At 43.4% G+C, this 20,700-nt stretch overlaps 1 protein-coding gene across 1 annotated transcript in view; it reads right to left on the reverse strand.

Annotated features, from left to right (window-relative positions):
* The window catches only part of ptk7b (protein tyrosine kinase 7b), a 66,237-nt gene extending 47,049 nt beyond the window's left edge, over window positions 1-19,188 (reverse strand). Inside the window, exons 1-2 of the mRNA XM_018680219.2 lie at window positions 18,874-19,188; window positions 18,580-18,746 (exon numbers count right to left, since the gene is read on the reverse strand). Coding sequence (XP_018535735.1) covers window positions 18,580-18,746; window positions 18,874-18,914 — 208 coding nt within the window. The 5' untranslated portion in view covers window positions 18,915-19,188. The remainder of the gene's footprint in view (window positions 1-18,579; window positions 18,747-18,873) is intronic.
* Window positions 19,189-20,700: the final 1,512 nt, after the last annotated feature.

Genomic DNA, 20,700 nt, shown 5'->3' on the forward strand with positions numbered 1-20,700 from the left:
ATTGGCAAGCACTAATGAAATGGTTCAATTAAACAGCTGCACTCCAGCAACCGAAATCATGTCTCCAACTACAGACAGAAAACCATTTGAATAAATTAAGCTAGTAGTTGTGATTACATAATCACATCATATGTATTCATTACCACTTCTGATCATTAATGATTAGGGAGCTGATGCTTATCCTGAATATCTATGCATGAGGGCGTTGCTATGTGAATAATATGAATTAGTAAATACTAGAGACCATTATTATTCGTGCCAAGCTACTTTAATGTAGTACCTCTTTTGAGCTATGTCAGCGTCTGGGCTATAAGGACAGATTGAATGACACATTAATGCTGCACTCTGAACTAAAATCACTTTATCCGCTAACTTCTTATCTAAAATACAGATCGGTTAAAGTCAGAACACTTGCAAAACTACTGACATTTAGAGCTAATTAGCACACGTTAGCATGCTAAAATGCTAAACTAAGATGGTAAACATGATAGTTATTATACCTCCTGAACACCAGCATGTTAGTATTGTCACTGTGAGTATGCTAACATTTCATTCAAAGCACTGCTGTGAGTGAGCACAACCTCTGCTGCTAGCATGGCTGGTTAACATCAACTAACTGCAACTAGTTATTCCTTATGGGTTTATTTACAAAGTATATAAAGTGTGAAAAATCTCCTCCAGGATGACATCTTGAGACTGCAGTCTCAAATACAATTTACATTGATATAAAAGAGAGAGAGGAATAAAATCCTCATCTTTCTTCAAAAGGAACGAGGTGATGATTAATCAACCATCCAAACTGTTATCTGTAATTCTGTACGTCAGTGAGGTTTAGATCCCATCCTGTTGCTGCCCACAAGATTTATCCACTAAAAGCCCAAGTGAGTCAAGGTCCACTGCAGAGTTTGAGGACTCTTGCTGACTCCCTGTTGGTCTCAGTGCCTGATCAAAGCCTTCCACGACTGTGTATTCTTCTGACCTCACGGCTAATATTAACGAGCCCAGGAAACCACACTCCCACCGGCAGGAATGCCTAACACACACTGTCTGAATCTCTCACCGCTCTCCCACATCTCCCAGCTGTTATCAGCCACAGGTTAAGTGTTTCATTCTGTCTGTGTTTAGATGATGTGTAGGGGGGTAAACATTTTAAGTGATTTTAACTATGACACAAAAACCCAGTCATGGTTTCAGAAAACACATTAAAATGAAACTTCCTGTGAGTCACACTCGCTCTCGCCAAGCTGATATGCATTTCCAAGTAATACGCTGGCAACACCCATCTGTCATGTAACACATGCAGGGTCAGAGTGAAACCAAACAAAAGCTATTCTATGCATGTATGTGCATGCAGGGATCACTAAAGGCAGAGGAGTCCAGGCACTGTGACACAGAGAGCGACAGTAATGAGCCTACACAATCTCCCCACCAGTCATCCACATCCATCAATGACACACAGGGAGCAGATTAGATGGACTGCATCCATCACCTGACATTCCACACTACTCCTCCAGGCTTTCTTCCAAGGAAACAAGATCTGAAACACTCTGCTTCACTCCCCCGTGTGTATATGCAAGTGTTTTTGTCAATTTGGAAGCAGTTGTTTTAGTACAGAGTGCAGCTTTGGGCACAGCAGGGACTGCACCAGTGCACCCGAGGGAGGTACTAAAGTGAGATCTGTGACCCGTGAAAAGGGACGCTGGGTACCCAAGCTCCTGCTGTGGGCAAATCCCCACTTCAATTTACCACCTGGCATAACAAACCTCACCTACACACATTCATATCACACCTGAGGACACCGGGAACAAGGTGCAGGAGGAGATGAGCCAAAACAGGGTCAGGCTAAACCAAGATCCCAGGACACGCAAGGTCAGCGTTTCCCTGGCAGCATAATTAATTATACCAGGAACACAGAGAGGCCCACAGCAGAGGGATCTCGTTATAAATGTTAGCTTCAACATATCTCGCCTGCCAGTTTTAATGGGCCACTTGGGCTCCAAACATTAGGTCTTTAAAGGTGGGGGGGGGTACACATATAATTCTATGGCTGAAATATGAGGCTCTTATGCCCCTGGAATTTCCAGTTTCTCACAACATACAGTAACTGTGTGAAGGAAGAAAGGGAAATCTTCCCAGCCCTTTAATCTGTGTCATGTCTTTCGATTAGTATTTAAAGGGGACTTTTGCCACACAGAATGACTGCAGTGTTTTACAGACATCAAAGAAAACAAGTCATAAATTCAAGCGAAACCTGCTCATTTCAAGCTCAATGGCTGTTTTATCTGTGACAGTGGCCAATTTAACAGTTTAAATATGAGCTTAAAATAACTATATCAACTGCAAATTCCCACATTAAAGCTCAGAGTTGATCGTAAACACTGACCTGTAACCTACACAAAGACACACCACAGTAGATGTTTTCTAAAAATGAAATTAAAGTGGAAGACTCATCGCCTCTTGATATTATCAAAATGTGAGCACTGGATATTGGTCTTCATGTTGATATGTACTGATTGAAATATCCTTGACCAGAGCTCTAATTAAATGATAATCCCCTTTAACAGACAGCAACTGCTACTCAAATCTTTTTATCTGTCCATGTCACCCCGAGGCGTCCCCCCTGTAACATAAATCCTTCTCTCGTCCCTCCACCCCTTCCCTTTCTGCCCTGTTAAAAGTCAGAGCCCCTGAGAAGCTGGCAGTGGCTGCAGAGAGGCTGCTCACATTTCAAGACAAAGCCCGATCCTCTGTCAGAAAGGAGACACTCTCCAAACCGGGCCTGCTATTTATCACCGGGAACCTGTTTTTCTGCCTGCTCCCTGCCTCACACCTCCGTGCTGAAACGCTGCCCGGTGAAGTCGCCTGTCAACAGGGAGAGACTAACAGATTGTCAGGGATCGAGCTCGATGGTGCTTTACTGTTTCTGTGTGTGACTGCACAATGAAGAGATGCCACCTAAATTACCTCTGCTCTGTCCGTTTTGCCCTGAGAATGATGCATTTTGTTGACAGTGCGGGCTAAAAAATCTATCACACTAAGTGAAGGTATGCAAGGTGACGTGGGCTTTGTTTGAGTTTCACACAAGCAGAAAGAGAGGGGTCGGCGATGGCCATTGCGTCAGTGCAATGTTGGTTCACTAAAGTTTGAATAAACTGTATTTTCTGCAGCATAGAACAAGGAACACAAGAATTTACATCCTGAGAGTTATCAACACTGCAACAGTCCTGCTTTTGTCTGAGTAAACACACAATGGACAGCAGCTGAGACTGTTTAGAGAAAAGTGACAATTTGTCAAGATTTAAAACCTTGTTAAATACACAACATGGCTGCTGCTGGTTAAGATGGCGCTTCCTGTGTGAAATTACATGGTGGGGATAATCAGATAATGACCCTGTAAGGAGCAGATTTGGCCTGTTTAAAAGGTGAGAGGTCATGTTATACAGAAGCCCCAGTGTTTCAGGACCTGAGGTTAAAACACATGTCCTGACCTTTGATCATAAAGCTCCAACTCTGTCTGACACCCTGGGTCAGGCTTATAACTACAGAGACTGTGGCTTATGACTGTGAGTCTGAATACTCATTTTCTAACATGCGCTAACAAAGAGCCACTGATCCCAGCAACTGAATTTCACTCTTAAAAGTCTGAAGGCACACCCAGCTTCCCTGCATCAATCCACAAAAATACCTTCCTGACAAGTCTGCCACTTATAGCTTAAACGAAGAAAGATTTCAGAGCTCTGCTGTCTGCAAAACCCACCTCTTCTGTGCATCATGTAAAATGCAAACCTCTTGAAAAATCTAAGTGCTTCACTCAACCAACAACTTACAAGCTAAAGCAAACACTAAATGTAAAGGAAAAACAATCTGCCTGAAAATAAGTGCAAGTCGTTTTTTGTTTATTTTGCAGAGCGAGCGGTTATTTCATTTGGATTAGAATAGTTCTGTTGGACTGTGGCCAAACGAAACACACTTGAGCTCTACCTCCTCAAATACCTCAACGTATATTTCACATTCATGCAGCCACCTGCTCGTCGCTACATGTGTAAAGCAAGTTAAGTGGAAAATGTATTATTAGCAATGTACCATCATTCAGGAGGCCTGAGAAGTGTCGACCGTCAAAGATGCTGTTGTTGTCTCTCAGAGAAGGATAATGTTGTTAAACTACAGAGTAGGGATGTCTGATAAGACCATGTGCTGCAGATCCAACATCACATGTAAATTATTAGAAAAGAATTTTCCCCGGGATTCACTCATTCATCATTTCTCCAGGACATCCATGGAGGAATACTCTCAGTGAACCGCATCGAAGAAAAGAACAGAGCCTCAAAGAGAAAAAGCACAAACGTTTCATTTACAAACTGGAAAATTCAATGAAAGCCTCACATTAAATTACTTGAAACTACTTTGGGAACTGGTCTTCGTCACACGGTAATATTCCATCATAAAACGCTGAAAATGGGTCATTGTTTGTGGCATGTACTGAGTAGTCTGGCAACACGACATTTCACAAGATCTAAAACAAAAAAAGCATTTTCACCAAATAAGAAGCATATGGTTTCACATTCAATTACAGCTATTTTCTCCTCAGCTCACATCGTACAAGAGCCACTTGTTCCCTGCACAACTTTGAGAGGAATCATCTCACCGCTCGGCTCATGGTGACCTCAGGAACCAGCCACCTAAAAGCAAACCTCATTCATAAAAACAGACCTTAAAGGCAGATCAGACACACCACAAGATCCCCTACAGTGTTTATTCTCTTACAGACGTGCACAGAAAAGCCATGTTGGAGACTGACTCATTATGAGAGCAGTCAATCATATTCAGCTCATAAAAACTGTAAAAATGGCCACTAAATTTAACCGTTACATCCTTAACATTATATTCCAGCATAAAAACAGGGTTAATCCCTAATGTGCATTTGAATTAATCTAATCTCAAATCTTCTTCATACACATGAGGAACTCAAATTTCCCCTGGAACCCATGAGCCTACACACAGCTTCTATATGAATGGTGACTAACTTCATGGTGTGTGTAGATTTAGGCTTATGAAGCTTCTTGTAAAAAAGCGAATTAGTACTGTAATATATGATTGTGCAACCACAAAGCACTTAAGTAAACTTTACGATGATTTCATAGTGACTGTCAGAGGAAGCAAGCATCTTCACAGTTAAAGAATTGGCTGTGTGGAAGTTTGAAGGTATGCTCGTAAAAAGTCTGAATACTCATCAACCACATCCACCCACCAGACTGAGTTTGCTGGGATCAGATGTGGCAACAAAGCCAGACGTATCATAGTTCTGTGAGGTATTTAATAGATTAATCTGGAGGCACAGTAGGACAGACCCTGGCTCATTCACATCACCTGATCTACAGAGAAAATCAGATCAGGATCACAGGATCAAATTGGCGAGTGCCAGGACCAGAAAGAGCACGTCTGGGAGAACTGGAGCAGAGGAAGGCTGAGAGGACACATGCATGTCTTCAGGCCCTGAGGAAATCTATGTGCAGTCCTGTGTTTGATGAAAACCAGGTATAATCGCCCGATCACCGGTTCACAGCTGGAGTGAGTTGTTGTGTTGTATTTCCTCTGTGCAGAGTCTATTTAAGTACCCACTGTCAAAAATGTAACCTATTAGGAAGCCATGTGTGGAAAAAAGTGCATCTGAACCAAATGGATCCTTGGTGTGACCCTGACCTCTAATCATCCATTACACTTTTAAAGCTGTCAGGGTTCCACTTGGGAGCTCACACTTCCATCTGTGGTGGCATAAAACCTGTGTCTCTTCCTCACTTTGAATCAGGTTAATGCTTGTTAGAGTCCATCTGTATTGAAACCTGAGCAGGTCTTTGGGGGGGTGGGGAGGTGACCTCAGCTTCTCTCTGACCCCCTCTAACCTCCCTCCCTCTCCCCCTCACGGTCTGATGTCCTCCAGCTGCCCAAATTACCCACACTCCCGCCTGAAATTAAAGTCTTCATTAGGACATTTTTAGAAGCGCAGTAAACCACTGTCCGTGTTTTTTATGGACTAACCCACCAACAGCACACACTGTAATAAAAGTTACTTTGAAATACAGTCTGCAGCCAAACCTTTCACCCCTGATTTCCAGCTGTGACATGAAAACTGGTCAATTAAGGGTTCTCCTAGTTACTTTAGGACGGACAGAAAACTGCCTCTCCTGAGCTGGAACTTAAAAAGCAACACTTTTGCCTTCATCTGCTTCCCAATATTTAAGCTCTTGCCTCTAAAAGGGACATAATTAAGACATGAATTTGAGGCTTTATTATGATGCCATCCTGGGTATTTTATAGTAATTCATAGTAAGCCAAATGTGGCCTCACCAGGCATAAAAACAAAGCCCAGGTTCACTTGTCCTTCCATAAACATTTACGTAATATATTCATATTTCCAAAGTAAACCAACCACTTACCAGAAAATAAGGTACAGAGTAATGACTTCAGGAAATGCACAGAGTTAAGGGGATCCCAAACGGCGACCTCAAAGTAACACATTCCTAAAAAACATAACTAACGTGAGTGTGAGTCTGTGAATGTGAGTGTTTACAGAGGGAAACAGGGGTGCAGGGGCCAACAGCTGTGGGAGGCTCGGGCCTGTTGTATGGCTTTAATACACTCAGCATATTCTGTGAATGTCTCTCACCGTTTCCTTGCACTGGGGAACTCGCTCATGTTTAATGCCTTTTGAACAGCCACAGAATTTTAGAAAGAGTTACATTGCCAAAAAAAGATCAAACAAAGGAGGAGGGGTGGAGGAAAAGCTGCAGGACATCCAACTCTTGCTCTTGTAAAAGATGAGAAACATTTGTGCGGGTGTCTCTGAATAGAAGTGCTTGTTTAATTCATGACTAGCCTCTTTCCCGCGAGGTGTTGTCAAATTTAGCCCGGCTGGCTGAAAAACTGAGGGCTTGCTTTTCTAATAAGTGGCCCTGATGTAAGGATAACTGCTGTTTTAATCAGGCTGCAGTGATGTTCATGCTCTTTAAGATTTAAGGGGATCAAGTTAAAGCGTAGCAGCTTTTCAAAGTAAACTACTTAAGTGAAAAGGTGCGGCAGTTTCCCCTTAAGGTGTAGAATTAATCACTATTAATGAGCCATGGTTGCGACATTTCTTGTGCTCAACATCCAAGCAGGAACACATGACAGGGAAACACTACAGCTAGAACTTGACACACATTTCCTTCTGCACATAAAGAATGCAGTAAGGTGTATTTGACTGTCACTCAAGACACATACAGTTCAAACATGACATTTTTTGAAAGCAGACAGCAGGGTTTCTCCACCCTTTTTTACATCAGAGTGCAAAGCACTTGCTGTTCCACAGTCAGGGAGTAGTTTTCTCCTCTCAAAGCACGCCACCATCGACGTGAATGTTCAAAGAGCACAAGGGAGGAATATAAAAGGAGAGGGAGGAAGAGAGAGGTTCACCCAGGGCTCGTGTGTCATCTGACCTCATTTTAAGATGGACCTGTGAGGTTGCAGGGAAGGCAGGGGTGTACCTTTCACTGCAACTCTTTCTTCGCTTCCTCCGAAATGACAGGACGGGAGGGTGCACACAAAGGCAGAGTGAGACGTCTGCCTGGAAACCATCCACAGAGAGATGAAAGAGCCCTGGTGAAGTCATGGTGCAAAAACGCAACAGCTCCATCTCTGAATAATGGGTGAGAGTATTTTTCCAAAAAAAAAGAAAAAGCACAAGATACAGATATGGTTCTGAGGACAGAGGATATTGTTTGACATAATGACGTGATGCAACATGGATAATTTGTCAATACCTACACAGCGTACGTCACTGGTACATGATATTATTTAGATAATGGGCTCTTGAATCTGACAAGGATCAGGGCTGGGATATGCTCAAAGTAGCACCAAGTATCATCCAACTATGTTGGAAGACAAAGTGTTCTATTCTGAACAGCCAGAATCGAATACACGCGACACAATAATCATTTAAATATGATGGTATTTTCAGGCAGTCTTTCCTGGAAGGAATTCATCGCGGTGCACTCAGTTGTACACATGGAAAGGGGAAAAAGAAGCGAACAGGAACTGCCTTTTGCTGCAATTCCCAATTCAGACAAAACCTGGCTGAAGCTTTCTGTATATTTGACTGCTTATAATTTAATTCATAATTCTCATGCAGGGATAAACTTACTTACATCAGTCATATGTGAGAAAAGACAGAGCAAAAAGGATGGATAAAAAAAGGAGTAGCTGCACAGAGAGCTACACTGACCCACTTCAACAAAAACAGAACATCAGGTCTGCTTTGCTGTTGTCTTCCCTGAATTTTCCATCAATGATGACACACACCAGGACAAATAAATTACTTGCTATAACAATACACAGACAGATATGTGCCCACAGATGCACAGGCCACATGTGTCTACCACACTAAAACATGCACATACATAAAATAGGCTTTCCTGCATGGCGTCAGTCTGCGTTTACATATTTTTTAGATTCCACAGGCACTGAAAGCCCCGAGTGTTCAGCTGCACAGGAGCCCGCCATCTGCACCACAGGAAGTCAACAGCAAAACAGCCGCCAGGCTTCTCCTGTCACGGCTGTTGTCCAGACCCTCAGGGAGACCGCTGCCCTTGCCCCCCATTCTGACCACACACAATCACATAAACAGAGCTGAAATCCCCCTGGCCACACGGTTCACAGTGAGGAAGGACAGGGCCACGGCTCTCTGTCTGGGTCCTAACCTGGATGAGGACACAAAGCAGCGGTGAAAGCTCTAACCTGGAATAGAGAGGACGCTGCGGTGATCCTCATCCTCTCTGACGTAACGTCAGGAGGAAACAACCACAAAAAAACACCTACTTCCTCTTCTATCTGGCACAGGAGGGGGAGCAGGGGACCATTGTCTACGGTCAGACACAACACTGCCATTTCTATCTGTCGTCACCTCAGCAGATAAGTACAGGAAACGCTGTCCCTTGCTCCCCAGTCAACAGGGCTGTGTCAGCTGGCTGCACCTGCACAGAGCAGCCTATTGTAGCAGTGTGTATAATGTTTGTCCTCTGTGGGGATCAACCAGAGAGGGATTTCTGGGGGCAAATACTTAAATTGTTGACTGAGGCTGGTAATAGCTGATATTGATAACAGTGTCTGGAATTAACTTTTCATTTCACCCACAGACGACCGATGTACCAGGAATCATTTACGCTAGCCATAATAACTGGTACACATTTTAGATTTTCATTAGGGAACTTGTTTTAAAGGCTGCACAATGCTAAATGCTGCAGACTGTGTTACAGCTGCAACAATTACTGGATTTTCTGATCAGCAAACTGAATAGCAACAATTTTGTTTATAAATTGTTTTGGTCATTTTTAAGCAAAAAATGCTCGACATTCTCAGACATTCTGGCTTCTAAAATGTCGCAGTTCAATGCGACTCTTCATCCTAAATGAAAGTAAACTAGATATTTTTGGGTTTCAGACAAAACCAAGAAATTTGAAGACGTCATCCTGGGACTGAGGAACAGAAGAATGGGGTCCTTTTCACCGTTTTCTTGCATTTTATAGACAAAAATATTTAATCAGTTATTCAGTGTGTGCCAGTTGGTGTTTTCCAGTTTGTGCAGATATTCAGTATCTTTATACTGGACCATTTTTACATGAAAAAATCCCTTAAAAATACAGAGATCAGGTTTGCCCCTCAAGACTTTTATTCTTGGCAGAGTAGACAATCCTTTTAAAACAGTTTGTAGACTGTGGAAACTAAAATTCCATGGAAACCCTGAAAAACATTTTTAATAAACGTTTTTAATGCCTTAAACACACACACAGTGAAATGAGTTTTAATAAAACACCAAGAGCAGTCCTGACCATCAGATCAGTCTCCCAAATCACAGCTACAGTATTGTGGAGGGATGGAGAGAATAATGCAAGACAAACAGGAAGCATGTTCATGTAGTAGAAGTTACTCGACTAACCTGTGACCTCTTGTTGCACTGGTGAAAAAAACTCACCAAACAAACCAACAGACAGATTCGCTCTTGACATGACACCTAGCTGTTGGACATTAAAAAAGTTCCTGGAGGCGTTTTGGTCAGAAAATGGGCACAGGACAGGAGCCAGAGCCCAGATCCTGAGTGAAGAACCAGACTCCTTGGGACAGAAAGACAATTTGTTTGGATATGAGCACAACTTTCCCACAGAAGCTGTCTGAAAGAATATAACACAACTGTGAGTTCATTTCAGCTCCCTTCCCATCCGGAGAATCGCTTCCCAAACATTCAGCAGAGAGGTGCAGCTTTACCAAAACCTCCTCACGCAGGAAACCTACTCAGTTATTCTGCTTCTGCTGTGCCATCCCTCTGTCAGAACTGATTAAAAAAAACACTGAAGTCTGGCTTAATGCAGACTCAAGGGGGAGGTTCAGATAGAGGACAGCAGAAAGGAGGACGGGGTTTAAAGGGAGCCGGTGGTTGGCATAGTTTGTTAAACTGGAACGAATAAAGTGAAAGGGAGCAGAGGAGGGTGAAACAGAGTGCGAGTACAGCAGCAGCAGAGAGGGAATAAGATGAAGCTGGGGAGGCTGGTGAGATTGTTTAACATAATTAAAACCACAGAAAATAACGATGCTGGCTATGTAATGAGCTTCCCTCTCTGCTGTGGTAATTACTGTCTACTAATACAGAACAATGCTGACCATAATGTACTAATGCTGCTGGGTGCACTGGCTGCAGTAGAGATGTATAATCATCAAACCTGGCCGGGTAACAGAGCTCGGGTCAGCAAAGGTTTCACTGGCTGATTATGTAGCTAATAAATAAATCTACTGAACGACCGGCTTCACTGTTAGAGGCTGATTATAGGCCAAACAGCACAAAGACGCACAGATGCCACTCAAGTGAGAACGGTTCTGTAAAAGAGGCAACAACACAGAGGAGATCAAAGATGAATCCACGAGGTACACAGTGTCATACACAGAACAACCCACACGCTATGAGTGAGTGAATAAATGAATGAGTTACTCACTGGGAGATTTTTCAGCCGCCTGTCGGTCTTATTCTCCAGATAAACAGCCTTTGACGTGATGCAGAGACAGCAGAGTTTGATCGCGAGCAAAAAACATGACAGCACACACCTGCTGTGCTTTGATTTTGACATCACTGATGATTTTCATCATCTCCACCATCCCTCAGTGTTTACAAACTAGCTAGTCACTAGCATGTCAGCTAGCTAGCTGACCTATACGACCAAATATTTGCTAAACGAGAAAATGACAAAGTAGGTCACAGAAAAGGAGCTGGTCGAAGGTCAGAGAGCAACTGCTGTGATGAAATGATTTAATAAAACCTTATAGTAAGTGTTGTGTAGAGGATTGTGGATGGAGGTTGGAGATGCAAACAAAGCCAATGACCTGTTAAAGAAGTAAAGTAATTGACGGTGTGTTTTTACTACAGTTGATATAATGCTCACTCAGTCACGTTAAGCCAACACATTCTTACGGCTGCCAGAAAAACAAAGCAATATTTCTTTAAGGAATAATTCCACAGAAACCCCATTCAAGAAATAATGCTGTAAAATTCTTCTTTGTGAGAACAGCTGAAAAGATATGCCAGTGCTCCTCCAATGCCTGGGAGAACACCAGTAGTACTGTGGCACTTGGTTCGCATCCAAAATGTATGAGCATGAATTCAAAGGAGCTGGGAAGCTCTAAGACATTCACAGGCTCCCCGAGCCAAGATAAAGCCACCCACTTCAGTCGTACATTATGCTGGTTCCATCGCACACAGTAAATCCCAGCTGCGCAGGTCTAGTCAGGTACCAGGACCAGGAGGTTAACCCTGCACAGGCTGCCATGGAGACAGACGTGGCCCTTATATGGCCTTTGAGCTCTGCTGCTAACCCACAGTGAAAAGACAAAATACAGCACAATGAGAAGCATCGCCAAACACGACAGAGAACATGTAAACTGGATGATTCGGTAAATCAGCCCAGATAAGAGGACGTGGAAACTACTCACAGAGAACATATTCTTACCAAACAACAACTGGGCCCTGTGCAGGGTCAGTTGTAGCCAGCTGACCCCATTCATTTAGAGATCAAACAGAGTTGAAGGCTGTTCCCATTAAACACCAGTGGCCTTTTCAGCCTGTTTAAATCTGCTGGTGTGGCTGGGAGGAGCTGAGGGCTGATTGAGAGCTGCCTGATGTCACTCTGCCTGTGGCCCGTTGCTATGATGAGTTCATTCAGCCTCGGGACACAAAGAGTTAATGGCTGTTGGGATTATGCAATGGCATGCCAGACGCCTTTCTCCTCTCCTGCCCTCCTTTCTTCCCTCCTCCCCTTCAAAACCGGCTGAAGCCAAATTAGGCATTCCTGCACGTTTCGATCAGATGCATTTGAATGCGGTGGCAGCGCCGCACATGCTTTGGCACCTACGCGGGAACAAAACAGGGATTTTGTTTCACTCTGAGGGCGAGCTCCCCCTCACCAGGGCCTCACACCTGCCCTGCAGGGGGAAAGTTGTCGTGAGGATTTATAACTGTCGGAGTGGGTGATATCTGCACAGTGTCGGACTAGTAAAAACATCTGTATTTGTCGTTTTAAAAGTGAACATGAAACCACGGGTTATCACTAATAGCAGATAAGTGATTCAGCTGCAGCAGATCAGACAGGGTTAAGATTAAAGACGGTTGGCAAATGTCAGCAACTGCATCTGATAAGGGAACAATAATGTCACATTACTGAGGGTCATGGCAGCTAAACGAGATTTTACTTATTAGATTATAACTTCCTTTTTATCTGTAAACTGCATATCACTCAGTAGGACTGCTTCATGGCCGTACTTAATTTACTGAATTTTTGTGTCCATGTGATGAAGAATCTTGATTTGCTGGGTATTTAATTCTAACATTACCCTCTGATTATTTCTATACACACGTTACACAATAGAGAAAATGTGCTCCATCAATATCACCATGTGAAATATTATATATAAACTGTGATAACGATTTATCAACATTGCCCACAACATTATATTCAGTCTAATCAGGGAGTATTTCTGGGTCTCAGTTCAAATGTCTGACTTTGTCTGACCCTTCAGTCCAAAACCAAAACCCTCTTTTATACAGCCTGTTTAACAAATGTTGCATCTTTATTCCATATCACTGTTCTGTATAAAAAAGGCATGAGTGTGGAATGAAGGGCCATTGTTGAGGTAGTCACAGCCAAATCAATGTGCTAAAGATAAAGCGTAAAAGGGCTCAAGAAATTCAATTTACTGTAACAAACGAAATGATCAAATCCTCTCATTTGAGAAGCTGGAACCAGTAACTCTTTGATGTTTTTGTTCAAGAAAAACAAAGAAATCACTCAATTATCAAAATAGTTGCCAGTTAACTTTCTGTCTACAAAAACAGTTACAGCTCCACTGCATGCTGTTTGAATTATTAGCTGTCTTAAGACATTTATTTAAAAAATAAATGTTTAAGTTAGGATCATTTGTGTTTTGCAATACTCAGAGGATAATTTCAGGACTTCAGCTCTGTTAAATTACAAAGCCCCTCTAGCGTAGTATCTCACTGAAGCATGGCAGCAAGTAATTGGAAACACCACAGAGGAAAAAAAGAAAAAAACTATCTGTGGGTAACACAACAAAGTCAGCAGCAATGGCGGGCTGGGGTGCAGGCTAACCACTCCTCCAGCCCAGACAGGAGACAGAGCTGTGCAGGCAGGCACCAAGTCAATAAACAACAGGGATCCTTCCAGACGAGACTGGCAACCACGAGGGGCAACAGACCAACTACGACAGGAAAGAAGGAAAAAGAGACAGAGATCTACAAGGCCTGACTCCAATCATGACCACAGGGTCCGACAGCAGAGCCAGCAGAACCACAAACACACGAGCCAACACGCATGCACTCCATCACACACACATACACACGGCAACTTAAGTACATGGGTCATTAGGTGCAGCAATCATCATTTAAAGTGAGCAGCTCTGTTCTCGCTGTCCTTTGTTTATTTGGCTTTATTGATCACACAAAGCCGACAGGGGCCATGGAGAGCAGTGGTTATTATTAACTGTGGTTTCTTTTTTGGTGCGAGCAAAGAACATCAGGGAAATTCAGTCTTCCTGCACAAATCAGCAGGTATGCTTCCTACAGACACATTCCAAATATTTCATATCAGGGCTTGGAAAATATTAACCGACAGAACATCTTATGAGCTGTCATATCCATCTTTCTTTCATTAATCTCCCCCCCGGGGTGATGGGAGTGTTGTTTTTGGCGATTGATCTATAGCTTCAAAACGATTCCAATCAACACATCTTAGAAACGCTGGCAAGCAGCTAAAAACTTACTATTTTAGTCGGAGGAAAAAGTCAGTGAGGACAATGAGAGCCAGAAAGAAGGAGAATGGTTGCTTTTTTAATTTCCTGTTTATGTAACTTTCATTGCTTTTGTCTGTTGCATGTCCTCCTTTCTTCCTTCACTGACATGAGGGAAAGGTTTGAAGCACTGGGGCAACATGTATTTTCACAAATGCCAACTCAGTTGAACATCATCCCAAATGAGGAAAGAACACAGTTTTGACAGTGATGTATATTTCTAATTCAGCCACATTTGTATCTTCACCTCAGGCTCCTCCATGAGGCTCTTTGCTCCTTTATTCCTCCAAAAACCTTGAAAAAACAAGGTTTTAATTTCAGGGTCATGAGCTGAAGGACAGAGAACCAAGAAGAGGAGGGCGCATCCGTTTAGAAATGACAAGGACCCCAAAAACTGAGATGCTGGGCAGCCATGATTATAATCTCTGTGAGTGCAAGAAGATCCCCCCTGGGAGAAGAGCTCTCTGTACTGGTCTGAGTGCAAACGGCACATACCAACCGGCTGAAAAAAGATGACGCTCAAGTTCAAAAGGCTTCACCTAAACCTGAATAAACATTGTCTGATAAATGACCAGAAACTGGAGCCATAGGAGGCCTTGAGAAATCCTCTCCCCAGTCTCAAAACTTGCGCTACCAGTCAAACTTTCTGATGTGCACAAACACACCGAGAACCAGATCTCATTATTTAACTCTATTTATCAGCCGTATTCAGCTTTGCTTTGCTGTCATTCTCAACTCTCTGAGTACAGCCCCAACAAACTATAATAACAACCCACGCTTCTGCATAACATTACTGACCTGAACTTACATTACTTCATTTGCTTTCTACAGAGCTACATTCAGACGAGGGTGTTTCTATTCACAGGGAGGGAGACAAAATGACAAAATGTCCAGTCCAGTATAATCAACATCCAGTAGAGCACATATCTCCCCTGAGGTCAAAATATGGAAAAATACTCTATCACGCAAAGTGATTAAAAATTCCTGGATCCAGATCCACAGCAACATTTACCCAGTTCTTCCCTGGCTCATGCTCCATCGCTCCACCAAGTTCAGCCTCAGTATATTTTATATAACTCTGCTCACAAAAGCGACACAGGTGAAGGTATGACCTATTTAGTGAAGGTAATAAGAATATTTTATGCAGCACATGACCACACCTTACATGTAAAATAAATGAATCAAACCTTCAATGACCAATTTAAAGTTACATTGGGTTCTTAATCACAACTTGCCCTGAATCAGAAATTTAAACAAGAGATGTTTTAGAGACCAAACAAATGGTTAACTGAGAAATGAATTGGCAGAGCAATGGATACTGTAAAGAAATGGAATAAAACTCTACTGCAGTAGAAGCTGAGCAAAGCAGGATGAAGATAGAGTGTGTTTACAGTGGACTGCACAGATGTTCATATACTATCCAAAGCCTGTAGCACTATAGTAAATTGCAAACAAGAAATCAGAATCAAGAGGTGCAGTGGAGGAAAAACTAGACAATAGTGCACAGAGTTAAATGTTAAGAAGAAGAAATGAATCTTGTTTAAAACTGTCTTATCAAACGATAAAACTGTAGCATGTACGAGTAAGTTACAGCAGTTTACTGCATCGACAGCTGTGCACAAAGATACCAATCTTAAACTGTGTCCTGTACTGTTATCCACTCAGATCTATTTAAATAAATACCAACGGTGTAAACCACTGCCAGTAAACAACATATTCCTGTGTTTACATAGTCTTCATCCTTTCATCTCCTCTGAATGTGATAACTCAGAGAATCAGGACCAGCATGCAGCCAAACAGCCGACAGGCACAGCGGGGTTAAGAAGAGCCAAGCGTACGGATTTTAAAATAAAGCAGAGGCAGGTGAACGTGCCGACAAAACGTCCTGAAAAAGCCTACATGGTATGTGCCCAGAGCCACACTCCAGACCCCGAGCTGACATCGGGACCGACCACCACAAACACAAGCTGGTTCCTCATTTGTATCTGGACAAAACATGATCCATTTGGTGACAGAGAAACAAATCCATTACACAAACCCAATAATATCCACTGTGGTTTTCCGCCCCTGCAGTTTAGTTACAGTGTCTACTTTTGAAGTGGGTTGAGAGAAGATTCCCAGAGTCAATTAAGTCTGGATTTGCTGGGGAGATCCATCATGAAATTTGACTGCACACCTCTCAATCATCCTGATGTGGATTTTATTTTTTGCAGAGGAATCCAAATTATTAATGCGCTGGGAGACCTGAAATGCAGATCTTCTCCAGCTGCAACATGAGGGAGAGATCAAAGAGGAGAGAAGAGGCGAGCGTGTGAGGATGTTACTTAAACATTTCACATCTATCTCAGCACCTCGGCAATAAGCCCAGTCATTCTTTCACATAAACACTTGAGGAGTCAGATTGCTCTGATGAAGCAGAGAGGGAATAAAGGGAATGAAGGGTGGAGGCAATAGGTAGGCAGATGGGAGAGATGCTGCATTAAAATTCTGGACATTATCTCCATAAGTGGCTTTCATGTGCTGAGAGCTGCTTCCGAGAACGTCGCTGGTCAGCTACAAATAGAAACCAGATCAAGATACAGAAAAGCACAGAGTGGAAACAGCAAAACAGAGTGATTACTGTAAACTGAAAGAAAAAAATCTGGGCAAATATTTGACCACATTACCCAAACCCTGCAGATTATACAACCCTGCAGAAATATGGTGTGTTTGGTGTGGAGAGATTCATGTGGGCATAAAGCCACAATAAAAAACACTGTCTCCTTTGCTGCCATTTCTGGCCTTTGCAGTGCTTTCACATATTCACTGAGCCCTTTTAAAAATAGGACATTTCTAAAAGCGGGCTAAAGCGCAGGGCTGTCGTGACAGTACCTGGGCTCGCCTCGATTCATGCATCTTATAAACACAAACCCGTAGCAGCCTCCGTCTCCCCTGCTGCCTGCACACAGAGGACACATTCATCCCAAAGTGGGCACCACGGGGAGACTGGGTGGGGGGTGGGGGGTTCAGACACACTTCAACTTAAAGGAATTTTTCAGCCACTTTCACTGTCATGACTGTGTTGAAGGCACAGGCAAACACAATCTGAGCTCCTCTATGTTTCGGCCTCCATTTGGAGATCAGATAAAAGTGAGTCAGTTTTGACATGATGAGCGGTGAGTTAATGAGCCTGATCCTTGGCAGGATAAGAGCATTCCTTGCACAAACTAGGAAGGATCTTTTCGCAGCTTTCCCCTCACTCTGCAGCCGGGGTTATGAACTTGAAGAGGCTTCGACAATGTGGGAGGGCGTCGCGTCGTGTCAATTTTTCATTTTTCTGGCTCTTCTCTTTTTGGGTAACAGTCAGGCAGAGGCACAGCAGCAAACTGCTCTCCACCCTGTGCATATGAATGGCACCCATTAAAAGCACGCCAAGCTGTGGGGTGGGGTAGGGGGACTCAGAGAGGCAGTTCAAACATGCAAACAGAGTTATGAATATGATAATCAGAAGTGGCGTATCCAATGTGTTTGTGCGAGGATGGAAGTACACTCCTGGGAATACATAATGACATGGCAAGGCTGCATTCAGTGATAGATGGAAACCTGCTATCATCCTGCCATCCTCCTGCTCCACATGAAATATTTAATTACTGTGTAACTACAGTAACATGCAAACAGGCGTTGCTTTACTGTGTAAAACTGTGCAATTTGTATTCTTGCACCGAGAGCATTTATCTTCTTTTACATGTCATTAAACCCTGTGCATGAAACAAAAGTAATCTGCCATTTTGAGAAGCTGGAGCTTGGATTTACTCACAAAACTGCAGTTGTTGTTTTTCCCCCCAAACTGAGATTTATGGGGGAGGGGAGGGGAGGGGTGCCCCCTTCCCCCATTGACCCCAAACAAAATGTACTTGAAATTCCTTACATTTTAACTTTATAGTAAGTGTTCCTCCACTGAAGCAATGAATGAAAACAGCGGTCGTAAACATAACTTTCTCTCTCGGGAGAATGTCTCATGTTTCTCTCACAATTCGGGCACAAACTGACTTGAACCAGCGACAACAAAATCCGCAAGAAAAGCATGGAGGTCAATGTCGGGGTCCGCGTGAACTCCTCTCTGTTATTTCAACGTTTTTCTTGTTTCACAGCGTCAAGTGAACAGAGATAAACAGAAATGTGTTTGCACTGTGTGAGTGAAATGTGCAGTAGTTTGTTACCAACCTTGGAGGCAGATAATACCGACGGCGTACATCGTATCCACCGGTGGTTTTCTCCTGTTAACCACCGCGGGGTTTCTCCTTCCGTCCTTCCGTCGGGTCTCGCTCTCTCCCGGTAGATCCATGACCGTCCTGGTGCTCGGCAGTTCCCCCGGTGCTGTTCTCCGGCGGCTACGGGAGAGCCGTGGGGCGAAAAGAAGGGAGCGTCAACGAGGTCCGTGCGTCACCGTGTGCGTAAAGGTAAACTAACCCCGTTACCTGCGCAGGTCCCCGGGGGGAAGCCGGACGGCCTGCTCACCTGGTTGTTTCGGAGACTAGCGAGAACAAGGCAGAAAACATGTGGGACGGACGCTTCGGTTCACAGTCACGCAAACGACTTAACGAGTCCAGAGTGAGAAGCCCCCCCCCCGCCGAAAGTTTGAAGCGAAGTTTAAACTTCCAGGTGTTTTACGGAACCGAGGTTGGGTGTGAATTTAGGCCGCAGAGGTTCATTACAACCCGGTCTGTGTTACCGCCGTCTGCCTGCGTCCAGAGCCGCCGACCGCCGGGCCAGTTCAGTCTCCAACAAGAGGGAGTTTCGCTCCGCGGTGTTTCCAAGTTGGCTTCCTCCCACTCGCCTGTGTGATTTTTTACACCAGTGTCAAGTAGGCCGAAACAATACACGCGACTTCCGGTGTGAACCTTCAAAAATAAATGTTATAAAGTGCGATTCTTCCAGGTTTCCTTTTTTTTCCAACTTTTTTTTAAAACTGCAACAGTACTTTCTGAAAAAACACACATATACAAAAGAAACACAAGAAAAGTTGTGCAGAAAATCTTCTTATTAAGCTCATCGTTAATTTCACATTTTATAAATGTTTAACATGTATTGTCGATTTTGCCTATTTGTAATTTATGACTTTCATGTTCATAATTTCTTTAGTTATATTAGAGTTGTAGTATCAATTCACACTCTTTAATTATACACTAAAGACCCCGACCCCTCATCAGTTTCACTCAGTCAGTTCGGTATGCACCAAAATAAAAGTCCTTTTATTTTGAAATCAAAACACCAGACATCCTGTGTCATCTGTGTGTCTCCGGTCACTTGACGTGAATTCCCTTTTTCCCTTCGGTGCAGCTTCCGGTGCCTGTACCTGACCTGGGATAAAGAATACAACAGTGCGACCCCCTGGTTCAACCGGATCACTGTTCCCTTCAGCTGTAAACATGTTGCATCCTTTCACGAAAACGACACAGTGACGTGATAGAAAAACAAATCCATTGTTAAAATTGGTTTATTATCATCTCTGTGTAATTCCAATAGGCCTGTTCAATATGTTGTGACTAACAACAACTGGACTGTTGTATAATATCCCTCATTGTGTTTAATATTGTGGAAAAGCCTTTGTCATTCTGCCCTTATAAAGAGTTGACAGGTAACTAATGACACCAAATCCAGTGTGTCCTGCCCATGTAAATACACCACTCTGAGCACAGGGGGACGGCCCCTGTTGGCACTGCTGGTAGTCCTGTGTGTGGGACTGGTGCCATGTTCCCGGTCCAGCTGGCACCTGGATGACTGTGGCTGATAGTAACATGCAGTCAACCAGACTGAAAGATTAAAGGGTCAAACACAGTGTTAGTGGATGTTTTTGAAGTGGATGTAGTAGTAAAATGAAATTCAAATCTAAGAGCCACTCACTTTATTCCTTTCAATTTCTGACTTAGGAGGGAGCGGGAGCGCTTCAGTGGGAGGCAGCAGCTACAACCCACACACTTCTTTCATTTTTAGTTTCTGAGGGCACGATGTCAACTTCCATGCACTAATGAACTCTGCCGCTCCAACTCGCTGTTTGCTTTCCAAGACAGCTGAGAGACGGAGCCAGACAGCTCTCGGAAGAACAAAAACCATCCTGGGATCGGTTCTTTCAAAGCTCTCAGAGTTCCTCAAGGGTTGAGGCTCCACATTAAAGCTTTGACATACAGAGAGATTATCAGTGAGCAGAGCGAGACCTCGGGCTGACTTCTACCAGGAGGAGGAGGAAGGGGAAACTCTGGGAGACACATCACATCTTGGCAAGCCATCACTGTTCACAAGGTTCCCACACTTACTTAGACACTGATGTTTAAGATCTTACTTGGT

Source organism: Lates calcarifer, linkage group LG16_LG22 (genome assembly GCF_001640805.2).
Source record: "Lates calcarifer isolate ASB-BC8 linkage group LG16_LG22, TLL_Latcal_v3, whole genome shotgun sequence".
Lineage (NCBI taxonomy): Eukaryota > Metazoa > Chordata > Actinopteri > Centropomidae > Lates > Lates calcarifer.